This window comes from Hoplias malabaricus, chromosome Y (assembly GCF_029633855.1).
Source record: "Hoplias malabaricus isolate fHopMal1 chromosome Y, fHopMal1.hap1, whole genome shotgun sequence".
Classification (NCBI taxonomy): domain Eukaryota; kingdom Metazoa; phylum Chordata; class Actinopteri; order Characiformes; family Erythrinidae; genus Hoplias; species Hoplias malabaricus.
The window spans coordinates 37,135,128-37,152,332 of record NC_089820.1 but is presented as its reverse complement, the minus strand read 5'-3'; the positions used below and the strand labels follow the sequence as shown (position 1 = coordinate 37,152,332).

Below are 17,205 nucleotides of genomic sequence, written 5' to 3'. Positions count from 1 at the left end.
CTATTTGGCGGTCCAATTTAAAATCACTGTCCATCTTAAAACCCAAATTTAAGATAGTTGGCTTCACATACAAAGTCAAGGGGCCCAAATCAACTGGAGGGGCTTCACAGGGACCACTGGGACCAAACACCATCACTTCTGTTTTGTTTTCGTTAAAATGTAAAAAATTTAAAGCCATCCAGTCTTTAATGTCATTGAGACATAACAACAGTGGTTTAATTGAGAAAGCATCTTTCTTCTTTAAAGGGACATATATCTGGCTGTCGTCAGCGTAACAGTGAAATGCAATGCCATGTTTTCTCAAGATAGAGCCCAATGGGAGCAGATAAAGTGAGAAAAGGAGGGGTCCTAAGATTGAGCCCTGTGGAACTCCATATGATAGGGGAGCTGAGGAGGATTCTGAGCCAGCAAAACTCACACACAAAGTTCTGTCCGTCAGATAGGACCTAAACCAGTCCAAAGCACTACCACAAATGCCGACTAGATGCTGCAAGCGGGAAACTAAAATGTTGTGATCCACTGTGTCAAAAGCAGCAGTTAGATCCAGCAGGACAAGAATTGCATGGTCCCCAGAATCATTGGCCAGGAGAATGTCATTAAAAACCCTGAGCAACGCTGACTCTGTACTATGCAAGGTTTTAAAACCAGACTGAAAAACCTCCAGAATATTATGCTCATCCAAAAATAATTTCAGTTGAGCATAAACAACTTTCTCCAAGATCTTTGAAATAAAAGGCAGCTTGGAAATAGGCCTATAATTAGCCAATACTGTATGGTCGAGGCCAGGTTTCTTGAGCAGGGGTTGACCTACAGCATGTTTAAAACTCACAGGAACAACACCAGAAGACAGGCTGCTGTTAATAATGGCCAGAACCTGCTGCCCTAGAGTATGAAAAATCTCTTTAAGAAAGTGAGGAGGCAAAACATCACAAGGAGAACCTGAGGGCTTTAAATGGCCGACCACATCCTCCAAGTGCGACAGAGTCACCGGCTCAAACCTATCAAACACAGCCAAGCAAGGGGCAGAGTCAGAGGGGTCAACAGCAGGAGCTGTGATAAGAGCTCTTGCAGTAACAATCTTATCAATAAAAAAGTGCAGAAAGTCATTACACATGTCAGGAGATGCTTCCAAACAGACAGGCTGAGGGGCCTTAAGAACAGAGTCAATGGTTTTAAATAACACACGTGGCTTATGACAATTTGCCATAATAATATTTGACAAGTGTTCTCTCTTAGCCTCTTTGATGGTGCTCTGGTAAGAACGCCAGCAGTCTTTTAACATTTGAAATGAAACCTGCAGCTTATCCTTTTTCCATCGGCGTTCAGCTCTGCGACACTTCTGCTTTGCTGCACGCGCTTGGTCATTGAACCAGGGCTCAGGTTTAACTTTGGGCTGTTTAGTTCTTAATGGAGCCACTGAGTCCAGTATGGTTCGGCAGGAGGAGTGAAACCAGGAGCTGAGCTCCTCCGTATTAACAGAGGCTGAGTCAGGAGGAGGACAAAGCTGGTCGAAAGCGCAGGTGAACTGACCGGCAGTGAAAGAGTTAAAACTCCGACCAAGCCGAGCAGGAGCGCAAGGTTTAAAAGCAGCACAGGAGAAAACAACATCAAATAAAACAGGCATGTGATCAGAAAACCCACTAACATGGATCTCTAAATTTAACACAGACAACCCATAAGACAGAACAAGGTCTAAGGTATGTCCATGTTCGTGTGTGGGCCCGGACACATACTGCACTAAATTAAAAGAGTCAATGATGTTAACAAAGTCCTTCACCAGCGGTTTATCTGGACAGCAGACGTGAATGTTAAAGTCCCCGACGATAAGGATGCGATCATAGTTCGGCATATGTCCCGCCAAAAAATCAGAAAAATCATTTATGAAATCCTTATTGTATTTAGGGGGTCGATAGATGACAGCACACAGCACCGGGTCAGAGCGGCCCACCTCAAATAAAGTGACTTCAAAACTGGAAAATGAGGGTGATACAGCGCGCTGTTTACATTTAAAATTATTTTTAAAAACAGTCGCCGTTCCTCCTCCCCAACCTGACGTCCGCGGGGTATTAAAATAACTACAGCCAGCCGGCAGAAGTTCAACGAGAGCACTGTACTCACCAGCACCAATCCAAGTCTCTGTCACAAAAAGAAAATCCAGGCTTTGAGAAGAGAAGAAGTCCCTCAGGATAAAAGTTTTATTTGCCAGTGATCTGGCGTTCACAAGGCCGATCCTGGCAGGAGCTGAGGCCTGTGCTTTAGACAGATTAGGAGCACGAAGCGGCGTCCTCAGGTTGCGGGGATTCACCCCACCCCATATAAAAGTCATATAAAACAGCCTAACAACATACCTACAACGAAGCGAGGCGACAAAACAGTTCATTTTGTCAGCTTTATGCCTGAAATTACAGCACCTCAGCTCAAACTGGTTAAACTGTTTATACCCTGTGCCCTTAGTTAACGAACATAGCTAGTGAGCACAGTGCAGCTTGGAGAAAGAGATATTAAAGCAGGGGTCGGAAGTGAATTTTGTTAATGGCAACAATATATAACTCCCCACTCCTCCATGAATATTTGGATATTTACTGAAGCTCTGAAGCCCTAAAATAGTATTCTGGCTATATATATATATATATATATATATATATATATATATATAGTATCTAAAATATGTTTGTATTTTTTTTATTGTCAAAAACAATCCAAAATCACACAGATAATCATTTCAGTTTGTTCCTCCTCCACTTGTACTCTTGCTTCTTTTTCTGAGATATCATACTACACCAATATATTGACATAGAATCTCAAAATAATGAGATAGTATTGACTTAGTATCTCAAAAAGTAATTTTGCTTATATTGTTATCAAAGTACAGATCTGAACCAATTGTGACACCATGGTTTTTCACAGATGAAAGAAAGAAATTATTCAAATTTAACATGAAGTTAGACAATTTACTTCTAGAACTTTTTAAGACCAAGAATAGGAACCTCAGTTGTGTCTGAATATAAGGAAATTATTTGACATCTGGATTTTTGTATCTTTAACACTTAGTATTTTAGAGTTAATAATCTAGTTTTGCTGATTTTATATATAAAATTCCGCCACTGTATCACAGGGTTGTGGGAAAGATAGAATGCTTTCGTTTAGGAGTGTGAGGAGACTGGTTTATAGTAGCGTGTTGACACTCTACCTCAAATATTCAAATTTATTTTCAAAGTCTGGCTTCGATAATCCTACTTAGCAGATTCTCTATTTACAGGAAGAGCTTTGGAAAGTATGTAAGTAAAAGTTAAAAGTAAGAAAGTCAAAGTAAACAGATAGTTAAGAGGAGTATACTCCCAAAAATTAGATTATTTGAGCATTTGGAATTAAAACTCTTGGTGTTGACATAGTCTCGGTTTGCTGTTGATGTTGCTGTAGTATGCACATACATAGGTTGTGGCTCCTGGTAGTAATATGTGTGTGCTACTATTTTGATAGGTTGGCTACCCCTTTTCTAGATTACTTAACCACCATTTACACTCTAAATTTTAAACAGTTTGTTTCCGTGTTTCTGGCTTTCTCAGTCCTGGTTTTGTTATTCTAATAGTGATTGTGTATTGTAATCGTTGTCTCTGAAGTTTCCTGGTGGTTATTTGTTATGTATATTTCCCCCCACCTCCAAGGTGTGTTCCCACATAGGCTCTGGAACCACCATGACCCTGAACTGGATAAGGGTTACAGACAATGAATGAATGTTCTATTGTTTCTCTCTTAATGTATTTTTCTTCGTAGTTGTTGATTTAGTTTCTGTAGGTATTTATTGCTGTTGATATTCCTGTGTTCATGGTTTATTTTTCATTGTTAGTGTTGTGTTATATATGGCCTGTTAATACTCTATTATAGAGTTTAGTTCTTTTCTTTTGTTTCTTCAGTCTCTACTCAGCCTTTGTCTGTTTGCTTCCTGGTCTGTTTTAATTCCCTTGTTTTCCCTTATCTTTGCCTTGGCATTGATATTTGTATGGCCTGGTTCTTATTTTAGTTGTAGTCCTTATCTGCTCTCTTTCCCTGTTGTTATAGGTTATACATTTATTGGGCTCAAGACTGTTCTCAGATTACTATGCCACACACAAAATATATATAATGTTTTTAAAAATAATACTCTGGAACTCTTTTCTTCATCTTAATCCTTCAGTCTACAATTAAGTACAAGGAATAGGAATACATTTCCCATTATTTGCATGTCACAAAACAGCATGTTTAGCATGAATATGTGTGTTTACCCTCTAGACTTTTGAAGCACGGTGATGAGTGTTTTGAGCCTGCTGCATGTCCATGTTTATGGAAGGGTAAAGAATATTACCCAGGAGACAAAGTATCCTCTCCCTGTCATCAGTGGTATGTATTCATTTAATATACACACATTAACATTATTTAATTCAACATTAATAAAACTGCATTTCAAGATGTCTAGTTGACAAATGCAGTATTGTACAGACGTATTGTAGTTTTAACCCGTTTTCCATATCATTTATTATATTTAATAACTATTTGCTCTATATTATCCAATGTAAAACATTTTAACACTGAAATGCAGTGCATTGTGTGAATTTAATTGGGATAAAACTGTAACACCATTCAATATTCCAGCTTATAGAATTAACTAGGTTAGAGGATTTTGCTGAAAGGTTAACTGAACCTACAATGGTATTAATGAGCTAAAAAATTATATTGAAGTTTGAAAAATGACTTAAAATCTTCACAGTTCAATTTAACTTTATTAAAAAAAAAACCTCATATGTCAAAAAAAAACAAAAAAAAAAACAGATGCTAAGAAATCTGGGCCAAAGCACCCAAATGAATAGAAAGACAAATGGCCCTGCATCATCTCTTTTGCTAATACAGATTTGAAATCCGTAAATATCACTCATCAAATCATCCTTACTCCATGATCGACCCTTATTTGTTAGGTAAAATGCTGGTTTACTTTACTTTGCTGAACAGTACCAATTTGTTCTCCATTTGCAAATTTAATGTGTCTTGATCGATTGTTTCAAGTCAACACCCTATTTTAGGTATAGTTCAAGATGAGCCAATTTAACCCAAAAATGCTGGTTTTAAATAATGTTTTCATTTACCGAAAGAAAAATGCAGTTTTGCTTTACTTGGCCTGTTGTTAAAAATAAATTGCTTCCTTAGCTACCAAACCAAACAGTTAATTCAATTACAAGATACACACACACAGACACACACATGTGTGTGTGCATGTTATACACTGCTCAAAAAAATAAAGGGAACACTAAAATTACACATCCTGGATCTCAATGAATGAAATATTCCACTTGAAAATCTTCATTCATTACATAGTGGAATGCGTTGGGAACAAATTAACATAAAAATGATCTTTGTATATTAAAATTGTTATCCCATAGAAGTCTGGATTTGTAATCATACTCAAAATAAAAGTGGAAAATCAAATTACAGGCTGATCCAACTTCAGTGGAAATTCCTCAAGACAAGTTAAAATGAGTCTCAGTAGTGTGTGTGGCCTCCATGTGCCTGTATGACCTCCCTACAATGCCAGGACATGCTCCTGATGAGGCAGTGGATCATAGACTTGGATTAAAGCATCAGTCAATTCCTGGACAGTCTGTGGTGCAATGTGAGTGGCAAGACAATCCCTATAAAAGAGTGGTTCTGCAGGTGGGGACCACATACCGTTTCTCTGTTCTCATCCTTTCTGGTTGATGTTTTGGTCACTTTTGCATTTTGTCAGTGCTCTCACCTCTAGAGGTAGCATGGTATGTGTCTACAATCCACAGAAGTTGCTCAGGTAATGCCGTTCATCCATGATGGCACATCAATGTGAGCTGTAGCAAGAAAGTTTGGTGAATGTTGCTGAATGATGTGCTCGATTGGATTCAGGTCTGGGGAACAGGTAAGCCAGTCCATAGCATCAATACCTTCAGCATTCAGGAACTTCTGACAAACAGCTAGGCCACTGCACCAAAATATGGTCTCACAATGGGTCTGAGGATCTCATCCCAGTACCTAATGGCAGTCAGTGTACCTATGGCTAGCACATGCCACCCCACACCATTACTGGCCAATTGTGAATGCCTGGCCCTCACACCACCCTCATGGATATTAGTGGCCTGCTGGAGGTAATTTTGCAGGGCTCTGGCACTGTTCCTCCTTGCACAAAGGAGGAGGTACACTGCAAAAAATCTATGTCAAAAAATAAGAAAAATAAACACAAATCAAGAAAAAAATTACCTGAATCAAGTAAAATTATCTGCCAATATAGTGAGTAAATTTATCTTGTTAAGATTTCTTAAAATTAGAAAAAATATCTTGCATTGTTAATGGTCTTATAATCTTGAAATAAGTAAAAATTGTATTGATTTGAGGCATTATGGCTAGATTTAAGTAACAATCACTGGATTCCATCTCATAATAATGATTCAAAAATCACCAAAACTAGCCTAATAATCTTACTTTCAAAAAACCTAATTTGGTAAAAATTTACTTTAAATTAGAAACATTGAGCACACTTTAAACCTTAAAATGGAAAATATTGTAATAAAATAAATATAAATATATTTTACATTTTCTTAAATTAAAAATATAATGCTTAAAATTAGACACCATTTTTTAAATTCTTCTTGAAATGAGAAACAAATTGGAAAATTAAATATAATAATGAACAGCTTTATTATCAGAATATGCATAGCACTTGCTTACAAACAAATCAGATGCATTGTAAAAACCAAGAAACCAACAGGCACTACATAAGTGTGTACAACATATTCATTATGCTTTTTACTTTATTCGGGTATGACAATGCACCAAGAAATTCTGGAAGCCTAATGTAAAAATAAGATAAATGTGCATTGTTTAGAAGGGTTTTATTATTATTATGAAATATAATGCAGTTGTTTTGTCTAATTACCAATGACAACCAACACCCCTCTCCACCATAATATGTTTAGAATATTCTGAGAATGTCAAATAATCTCAATATTGTGAATCAAACTGAATTATATGCTATTATTACACCCCTACTGTAACAATACTGCAACACAGCAATTGCTGAATGGCCAATGGAATTTCCCTATTCTCCAATGAATTTTTTCCACTCAGATAAGGCTTTTTTGTAGGATGAAGTTGCATCTCGATCATGAATGGCATCCTGTAGGACTTCTGTCTGAAGTACTGACAGGAGTGTTGCAATGCACTTTGGATAGGTCAGATGAAATGTGTAGTAGTATGCCAGAAGGTAAAGCACACCTGTGTCTATGTTGTCTTTTGGAAATGTTGTCACAGGTGAAGAACCATTGGCCAGCATGCAGTTGCTATCACAAACCATCAAAACAGGACTGAAGATAGGTCTTCTCTGAAGATAGGTGTTTGGGTCTTCTGTGGGCTGTAACATAAAAAAAATATTAGAGTTATTAACACTTCAACTGAACTTTACTTTCAAAATTTGTAATGGAGAAAAGTTTAAAATCAATCAAAAAAGAATATAAAATGTGCTGAGGTGGACAAGGATAGAGGGTCCAAAATGTAAGGATCATGACTTGTTTCTGACAGTAATATACAAACAGAAATCATTTGACAAAATGCAATTAAAAATCCCTCTCCTAGTTATTCAGATCATTATATTCATGATTCTGATAAACTTCACTTAAAGCATTCCCATTAATTGCTTACCTCAAGAACATGCACTATCGCCTCACTTGGATGTCCCAGCTTCTTGGGTGGGGCCACAGGTGATGGGAACATCCCAGGCAGAGCCTTCATCATGGCTATACAGTGGGTCACTGTTTGAGACATAAGCAGTATGATACATTATACACTGCACTGATGCATTAAAATTGGACTTCAGTTTCATCGTTTTGATCTGACATAGATTTGATGTCTAACTAATTTGCTATCAATCTAATAAAGTGTCTCAAATTTACAGGGCGTGTTAAAGGCAACATCTACAAAAGTGGAAAAACGCTGTTCTTTCATTTGTCTAGGTGGAATGGTATGGTTGGGGGGGGGGGGGGGGGGGGCGTGGGGGGGGGTGATTGTTGCTTGTAGGTGGCTGATGTTAAACTTATCTGTAAGTTATTATTCACTGTTGGAATTACCACAGAAAGTCATTTGTAACTTGAGTTCGCTCTCTCCTGAATTTAGAGTCAGTTCCATCTATAGCAAAAATAAGTCAATATTATACATCTATGTAGCAAGAATAGAGCAATAACCTCATATCAGTTCATGCTTTTCAAAGGTAGATTCATTGAATAAAAGCTTCCAGAAACAAAGCCTAGCATACCGGGCCGAGACACTTTTTTTTTTTTAAACCCCATTTACTGACACTGGAGGTTTGTAAACACATTAGATTGATTTAGCATGAAAATGGACTGGGGAGCAGCAAATGAAACATCCTCAGAATTTTGTTAAAAGTGTTTTTTTTTTCTTTTTTTTTTAAATTAAAATCCTGAATGTTGCCTATAACAAGGTCCGTTCGTATTAATGCATTTTTATCATAACATTCCATTTAGTTTTACAAAAGTCAAGCTCATGTCTAAGTCAGAATTGAATTCCACCATCTGGGTTAAGTGTATGTTAAGCTGTAAGGATAACAGAAAAGTAGTACATCCTGTTAAGTTTCTCACTTTTGTCAAGTGTTGTCGGTGGCCTCAAAACCTTTTTAAAAACCCCATAGAACTGAGCTTTGCGATAAAAGCTCTCCCAGCGCGTCTTCAGATGTGAAATTAATTGAGGGTTTTGTCTGTCAAGGATGCGACCAAGTTCTTCCATGACCTATCATAAGAAATGGGAAAAATAAAATCATACTCAAAGATTTAATAAAATTAATACAATTTTAAGCAATCTTCAAGTTAGGAACATAGCTAAAATAAATACTTGCATGATCTAATTCTTTGAAACAGGGGTATGCTTGCAGTATGTTAGCTGGCCTGTCCTGGTCTCTCAAAGTGTCAGAGTTGATGAAGGCTCGACGGGCATCAAACTCAAGGTCTAGCAGCTGAGAAACTGCTTCCTTATTAGGTTTTGGTCTTTTATACAATTCTTGCAGGGTGCGATAATGTCTCGCTTGGCTTTGTTGACTGTCAGTGTTAGAATGGCCTTCCAGTTCTTCAGTATGAATACCTTCTCCACTCTGGTCAACAGCTTCTGCTTTTTAATAAACATAAGACTCTGTATTACAGTCTGTATAACACAGCAACTCATCTTACCTTATACACATAGCCAAGTAGATAATTTTCTGCTCCAAACCAGATTTTGTTCATTAAATACCAAGTCTTCATTTCAATATTCAAACAAAACATTCTCTACATACACAAACTCTATCAAAACATGGCAAACATGCCTCAATATTGAGTCATTCTTTCAAAACACTGGCACATTTTCTGTCCAAGAGGAACATAGTCAATCACAGCAAAACAACTCTAATAATTCTAACAGTTAATGGCATTCCAGCAACAGCTTTACTTTCCATGTTTCAGTTCTATCAGCAAACAATAGGTGTTATGACATCTACAACATTTTTTGCTTTAGGGTCAAATGTGTGCATTTATGGTAATTTATACTATCTAGAGGTGAATGAATAATATTTACTGTATGGTAGACAACCATGGTATGGTAAAAGTATTCATAAATGTACACTGTCAGAGAAAAAAAGATAATGTACAGGTGCATCATTGTCACTAAAGGTAAAAACAGTGTGAATGTATCTTTGAAGGTACAACAGCGGTTCAGAGTTCAGTTGGGTTCCCTAAAGGTACATTACATTCTCTTCTCTTCAAGAACAACTGAAATAAACACAACTTTAAAATCTACAATTATAAAGGAGTGTGATATAATTATGTTCCCTAACTAAACTTAGAGTTTTATAAATGTGACTACAGATTGGAAAAAATTATGTTAGCGAATGTAAAAAACTGTAATATAAGATTAATACAACAAGATTAAACATAAAATGCAGATTTTAAATGATTGTTCCAATTATTTAAGAAAAAAATGCTCTTCATCCCTACCTGTCCCCAGTGAACAAGAAATTGCCCCTTACCTAATTAATCAACCAGTTTTCCAAATTCAGTTGACAATTAGGTTCAATTTCTCTAGCCACATTCAGGTTTGATTACTGGACAACGTGATATTCTTAAAATGAAATGGATTTACCTTCAATAGAATCATTGCCCCCTGATGATGGTGTGCTGGTTCTTTTTCTCTCCAAGATTACAGTTGACGCAGTGCTTCCTGATGTATTAAAGGTGGATTCACTTGAGTCGCCATCAGAACACTCAAAATCCAACTGTCTTCTTTTCCTCTGTCTTTGTGGTGTAGGTCCCTGCCTCTTTTTTGGTGTTTTTATGTTGTTAAGTCTTTTCATTAATTGCTTGAAAAGCTGTTCCTGCAAACAAAACATGTGTAACAAGACATAATAACGTATTTTAACTATATATCCCCAACAGATTCTAGATATTATTAATTACACACTGAAGGCCCTGTACATTTTTTTTCTATCTAAAGTAATATACAGAGTCAGCCCCTTAAAAGGTCCATGTGTTGTTGTTTAACAGTCATGAATCTAAAGTTTACAGAAGTTTAACTGTGTTCTGATTACAAATAATTATTTCAACTTTCAGCTTAGGTAAACACTACACTGAGTTGCTCAAAAATATGTATTCAAATAATAAGATATTTTTCAATGCCATTATTCTCCACAATAGTTAGAATCTGCTGGGTATTACACCAACACTTAGAGGGCATGGTGTAATATGTTTTCAATCACAGAGTAATTTGGCTGTCTTCTATGACATTACTAACAAGTTACAGACTCATTTCACAGACAGAACAATCACTTACCCAACTGTGTCTGCAGTTTGCAGAGTTGTCACGAAGCATAGGATAATACTCCACAAGCCGCTTTGCCATAGCTTGGACATCATTTTTGGATGGATACATAAATTCAGACGTTGTTGCTCTGATGATTGACGCCATGTTGGTCACTGTGTTTCTCACTAATCGGCAACGAAGTTCTTTTGACAGGGAGCATACATCTTCTTGGCCAACATGCTGCATTTCAAAATACTGCCCTCTAACATGTTCTAGCTCACTGTCAGTATATACTATATATTCAGGATTGGTAGCTGCAGGGTTCTTGGAGGATCCACTGATTTGTGTACATCAGGTCTGGAAGGGACAGGGTTGCTGGACCTAGGAGTTTCTGACATACTGGGGTTCATTTGTACTGCAGTCAGCCTTCTGTCACTTGAACCTTTCTCTTGAGTGGGGTGTTGAGGACAGGCATAGGCTTGGGTTTTTTTTTGGGTTTGTGTGCACCTAAGGGATGACGTGCGCTAACTGGGTCACGTGGTGTTGGTGGCGGTAATGGTCTGTAATATCACCTGTTCACTCGTTAGATGAGGGGAAGTGAGTGGGTGATGGGGGAAGCCTACTTTTTGCTGACCGTCCAAAACGCTGTAACCTTGGCCGATGTAAATATTTTTTGCCTGTGAACTGATTGAATTGGATTTTATACCGTTGTCGATCGTGGATTTCTGTGGACCGATTCATTGATACTTTAATGTTTGAACGTTGAAGATTTGATAAAATAAAGCAACATCAACTGAAGCTTGGACTGGTGTTTGAACAGCAGAACGCGTCGGGCATTCGTTTCCCCTATTCAGCTGCTCGGCGACTCTGAAGTCTATTGAAGTCGCCAAACATTTGTCAGCAAAAAACTACGGCAACGGAGGCTTCCGGATTCAGTGTACAGCCTGAACGCTGACGCGAGCCCACACACCACTGCCATTAAACCAACGAAAGCGGCCCGCCCGAGAGAGTCGGGAAGACAACGGTGGTATGTAACCAGTGCTTGTGCTGTTTTTTTGGCTATTGCTTGTTTGAACGCAGTTTGGTTACTTCCAGGAGAAGATGTTGTGACGGGCTTGTCGTTGTGTTGTTGGACTGTGGCTATTGCCGTTTAGAGCTGTGTGTAGGCCTGAAGTTCATTGGGAATTTGGCATGTGTGTTGTGGCTTTGCGTGTGCTTAGCGAGCTGTTAAGAAATTGCTACTGATACTGAAGGCGCCTTTAAGCTGGTTTTGCATGTTCTTTGTTTGAATGCTAAAAATGAGCGGATCACAAGCTGCATCTGTCGTTGGGAAAACTGAACAGGATAAAAGATCAGTTGTTCTTACTGGGAAAGCCATTGCAAATAAAATTGAAATAATTCAGACAGGAAGAAAAAGGCATGTGAATAAAATGAAAAGGGTAATTCTGTCTCTTAAAGAGCTAATGAAGGATGATAAAAATGATTCACAGGTTAAATCACAGCTTGATGAATTAATGCATCTGTTTGAGGATGCCAGTGCACTGCATGAATCCTTGCTGCCTTTAATTCCATCTGATGAGAAAGATAAGCAAAATGCATGGTTTTCAAGCATCATAAAGTACAATAAAGGGTTTATTGAGGATGTTAAAATATGGCTTTCTGAGGTCGATAAATGTTCAAGCAGGCCATTTTTTGACATTGTGCCATCCCAAGAAACCCCATTAGAGGGGGAAATGGGTTTTCAAGACCACGCTGAAAAGGAACCTCAATTGTTTCCTAATCTTCAGCATGACATCTATGATGATGTGTTGCCATCCGATAGTGTATCAAATCAAGGCAGCAAGTTAAGCTCAAAGGTATCGTCAGCTACGTCTGCACATCTCAAGGCAGAAGCAGAAATGGCTGCCTTGCTCGCACGTCAACGTATGCTCAAGGAAAAACATGCAATTGAAGAACAGGAGGAGAAATTGAGGAGAAAGAAAGAACAACTTCAACTTGAAGCAGACATCGCCGCAACTGTTGCAAAGGTCAATGTGCTGAGAATTGGATCCACTGCGCGTAGTACAGCTTCACGGAAATCCAATGGAATGGAATCATATTTTAAAATGAAGGAAAAATTTTTTGAAATCCTCAATACTGACGCAGAGACCTTTTTTCCACAGACAATTAATTTAAAAGGAAATACAACTATTAGAAATGTGAAGCCTATGGTTAAACCAGTGCAGCAAAGCATGAAAAGGGATAAGCCTGCACCTCTCTTAAGGGGGCCTTCTGATCCTTTAAGACCATGTAGCGCAATCCCAGGTTTGCCACTGCAGCCAACCGTTCGCCCAGCAACCAGTGAAAATCTTTTTTCCATTATGGAGAAACAAAGTGAATTAACTAGTATGCTGGTCTATCAACAAAGTCTTTCATTACTGCCTAAAAGAGAAATTCCAGTCTTTGATGGCAATCCTCTGCACTTCCATGCCTTTATGCGTTCGTTTGAACAGGTCATAGAAGCAAAAACAGGCAATGCTGACGATTGCCTGCATTACCTCGCACAGTATACCAGGGGGCAGCCCAATGAACTCGTCAAGAGCTGTCAACATATGTCTGATGGTACTGGATATATAAAGGCGAAGACACTGCTGTATGATCATTTTGGAAATGAACATGTAATTGCATCTGCTTATCTGAACAAGGTCCACTCATGGCCATTAATCAGATCAGAGGATGGAAAGGCTCTTCAAGCATACTGTTTGTTTCTACGTGGGTGTTGCAATGCGATGGAAGAGGTTCATGGCCTCTCTGAATTGAACACGCCTGCTAATATGCTTGCTGTGATTAAAAGGTTACCATATAAGTTGAAAGACAAATGGCGAACAGTAGCGTGTGACGTCCAGGAGAGGCAGCATCGCAGAGCTACATTCGTTGATATTGTTTTCTTTCTTGAGTGTCAAGTTAAAATTGCAACAGATCCTGTCTTCGGAAGTCTATGCGACACTCCTCCAACACATTTAACAGTAAAAGATAGTGATGGAGGGAAACGTCCTTATCCAAGAGTTAAAGGAAGTAGCTTTGGTACAACTGCTATTGCATTTGGGAGAAAAAATCAAACAGAGGCCCAAGATCATCACACTTCTGTGGAGATTTGTTTGTTCTGTAAGGGTGGACATATGCTGGAGTCATGCTCTCTGCTTGATAAGAAACCTCAAAATGAAAAGATTTCCTTTCTTAAAAGGAATGGTATTTGTTTTGGCTGTTTGTGTATTGGGCACATCAGCAAAGAATGTAGAAAACGCCTTTTATGTAAAATTTGTGGTTTCAGACATCCAAGTATCCTTCATATCCATCACGAGGAGGAAAAAGAGGTCGAGTCTGACACTGAAGCAGATAACATTCCCGTTACAGTTCAGACTAGTGGTCTTACTGGGGCCGGTGAACAAGACTGTAAGCTTGCCATTGTACCAGTTAAAGTAAAATCAAAGAAAGGCCGAAGAACAGTGGAAACGTATGCCTTCTTGGACCAGGGAAGTTCAGCGTCATTTTGTACAGTGGGTCTTCTGGACAAACTGAATCTTGCTGGAAGAAAGACCAAGATTCTCTTGCGTACCATGGGACAAGAGAAAGTAGTGGAAAGTTTCGTTGTGACTGGATTAGAAGTTGCTGGGTTGGAGAGTGATGTTTACTGTGAAATGCCTGCTCTCTTCACTCAACATAGAATGCCAGTTAATGTGTGTAACATCCCAAGACAACAAGATCTGGATGACTGGCCACACTTGAAGCATGTTTATTTGCCAGAAATTGAGGCACAAGTGGAGCTTTTGATTGGCATGAACATGCCCAGAGCGTTGGAACCTCTGGAGGTCGTCCAGAGTGTAGATGATGGACCTTTTGCCATTAAGACTGTGCTTGGTTGGACGGTAAACGGGCCACTTGGCAGGGAGTGCTGTGGAAGGCCAGGATGTTCGTCAACAGTCACCGCCAACAGAATTTCTGCTGTTACGCTTGACAAGTTATGGAAACAGCAGTTTAAGATGGACTTCCCTGAGAGCAGCCAGGATGAGCAGCTGGGACTATCAAGGGAAGATTCCAAGTTCTTGAAGTTGGTTAGTGAGACCACGATTCTGAGTGATGGGCACTACAGTATTGCCCTGCCTCTGAAGGACAGAGATATGAGAATGCCTGACAACCGTGCGATTGTGGAACAACGCACCTTAAGTTTGAAGAGAAGGTTCATCAGAGATAAAGACTTTCACGAGGTTTACACCGCTTTCATGGAAGATCTTATATCCAGGGGGTACGCGCAAAGAGTGCCAATCGAAGACTTGGAGTGCAGTGAGGGTAAGGTTTGGTATGTTCCCCATCATGGGGTTTACCATCCTTTTAAAGGGAAACTCCGGGTTGTCTTCGACTGTGCAGCATCATTTCAAGGTGTTTCTCTTAATGCACAACTTCTGAGTGGTCCTGACTTGACGAATGCATTGGTTGGTGTGTTGACTAGGTTTAGGAAGGAGCCAGTTGTGTTGATGTCTGATATTGAAGCCATGTTTCACCAAGTGCGTGTGCCAGAGGAAGATGCTGACCTTTTGAGATTTCTCTGGTGGCCTGGTGGCGATTTCAGTCAGAGCATGCAAGAATATAGGATGGGTGTTCATTTGTTTGGGGCGACTTCTTCTCCCAGCTGTGCTAACTATGCTCTACGGAAATGTGCAGAAGATAACAAAGCACAGTTTAGCCAGCAGGTGATTGACACCATCCTATACAGTTTTTATGTGGATGATTGTCTCGCCTCAATAGCCTCAGAAGAGGAAGCCATATCCCTTTATAAGGACCTTGGAGACATCTGCGCTAAGGGCGGCTTCCGCCTGACAAAGTGGATAAGTAATAGCCGCCGTGTTCTTGCCGTAATACCTGAGAAGGAAATGGCAAAGGAAGTTAAAAACTTAGACTTGGACTGTGATCTTTTACCCGTTGAGCGAGCGTTGGGAGTGCGGTGGTGTGTGCAGTCAGATGCATTTTAGTTCTGCATATCCATCCCAAACAGGCCAATGACCCGCAGAGGAATCCTTTCTACAGTGAGCTCCTTTTATGACCCTCTGGGATTTCTTGCTCCCGTTATTTTCACAGCCAAGAAGATTCTTCAAGATCTGTGCCAGAAGGGGATAGGATGGGACGACGTTATACCACTCGCAGTTTCCCAAGAATGGAAAGACTGGGTGGGAGAGTTGCATCTGTTGGACAACATTAGCATCAGAAGATGTTTAAAACCTCCTGACTTTGGAGAGGTGACCACTGCTCAGTTACATCACTTTGCAGATGCAAGTGAGAAGGGGTATGGTGCTGTTACTTACCTGCTCCTGCGTAACAGTTGCTCACGCACCCACAGTTCCTTTATAATGGGGAAGTCCAGGGTGGCACCCCTAAAACTAGTAACGATTCCTCGTATGGAATTGACGGCAGCTGTGGTGGCAGCTCGTATGGATATACTGTGGAGGAGGGAGCTAAGGCTATCTCTCTTAGATTCAGTGTTTTGGACAGATAGTACCTCGGTGTTGAAATATATTAATAATGAGACATCTAGGTTTCGTGTTTTTGTAGCGAACCGAGTGTCCGAGATTTTAAAGGTATCCAGGGCCTCCCAGTGGAGATATGTGAACACAACACACAACCCGGCAGACCTTGTTTCCAGAGGTATGAGGGCAGAGCCCTTTTTAATTAACACTGAATGGATATCTGGTCCCGCATTTCTTATGCAGCCAGAGAAAGAATGGCCTGTAAACCCAGAGAACATGCAGGAACTTCCACATGAAGATCCTGAAGTCAAAGTGTCTGCCGCTATTAATGTTTTGCAAGCAGATGATGATGGTGGCCCATTGACTGATTTAATTAGTCGTACCTCTTCTTGGATACGCCTTGTCAGGGTGATGGGTTGGATCCTGAGGTTTAAGACATTGTTTTTGCATTATGGAAAGGACAAGGCACGTTTTCAGCCTTTATCGGATGCAGCTCAGCGTAAGGATGCTCATCGCAAGGTGGAGTTCCGTAACGACTTTCTCTCATTGGAAGAGATTAAGGATGCTGAGATGCAAATAATAAAGTTCTGTCAGTGGAAAAGGTATGCTGAAGAAATCTCCTGCCTCCAAAGGGGAGAGAGCGTGAAACGAAGCAGCCACATCTATAAACTGAATCCTGTTTTAGAGGATGGTGTGCTCAGAGTTGGCGGACGTCTTAGTAGGGCTGTTATGTCAGAAAATTCCAAACATCCTGCCATAATCGCTAAGGATCTTCATATTTCTAATCTCATTTTACAGCATATCCATAAAGAGGTGGGTCATAATGGTAGGAACCATATTCTCTCAAGGCTGCATCAGAAATATTGGATTCCTGGTG

At 39.5% G+C, this 17,205-nt stretch overlaps 2 protein-coding genes across 4 annotated transcripts in view; one reads left to right on the top strand and one right to left on the bottom strand.

Annotated features, from left to right (window-relative positions):
• LOC136679069 (otogelin-like) overlaps positions 1–17,205 on the top strand; it is a 509,929-nt gene that overhangs the window by 253,768 nt on the left and 238,956 nt on the right. The window contains exon 24 of the mRNA XM_066657350.1: positions 4,270–4,377. Coding sequence (XP_066513447.1) covers positions 4,270–4,377 — 108 coding nt within the window. The remainder of the gene's footprint in view (positions 1–4,269; positions 4,378–17,205) is intronic.
• LOC136679796 (uncharacterized) lies at positions 4,892–13,283 on the bottom strand. 3 transcript variants are annotated; one of them, XM_066658473.1, is made up of 7 exons: positions 10,861–13,283; positions 10,174–10,405; positions 8,900–9,168; positions 8,646–8,793; positions 7,693–7,802; positions 7,270–7,405; positions 4,892–6,196 (listed from the first exon to the last, which is right to left on the bottom strand). In XM_066658473.1, exons 1-7 carry the CDS (start codon positions 11,074–11,076, stop codon positions 5,973–5,975), a joined length of 1,335 nt encoding a protein of 444 aa, XP_066514570.1. In that variant the 5' UTR covers positions 11,077–13,283; the 3' UTR covers positions 4,892–5,972. The 3 variants fall into 3 exon arrangements, with proteins under 3 accessions (XP_066514570.1, XP_066514571.1, XP_066514572.1); XM_066658474.1 differs by having other exon boundaries at positions 8,900–9,165; XM_066658475.1 differs by having other exon boundaries at positions 6,020–6,207.

Excerpts from the sequence above, each read along its gene's own strand:
- LOC136679796 (XM_066658473.1), bottom strand. The coding sequence starts at position 11,076 with ATGCAGCATGTTGGCCAAGAAGATGTATGCTCCCTGTCAAAAGAACTT. Across the intron at positions 7,406-7,692 it reads CGATAGTGCATGTTCTTGAG|CCCACAGAAGACCCAAACAC; the intron begins GTAAGCAATTAA and ends TTTATGTTACAG. Across the intron at positions 6,197-7,269 it reads AAAAGACAACATAGACACAG|TGTACCTCCTCCTTTGTGCA; the intron begins GTGTGCTTTACC and ends GATTTTTTGCAG.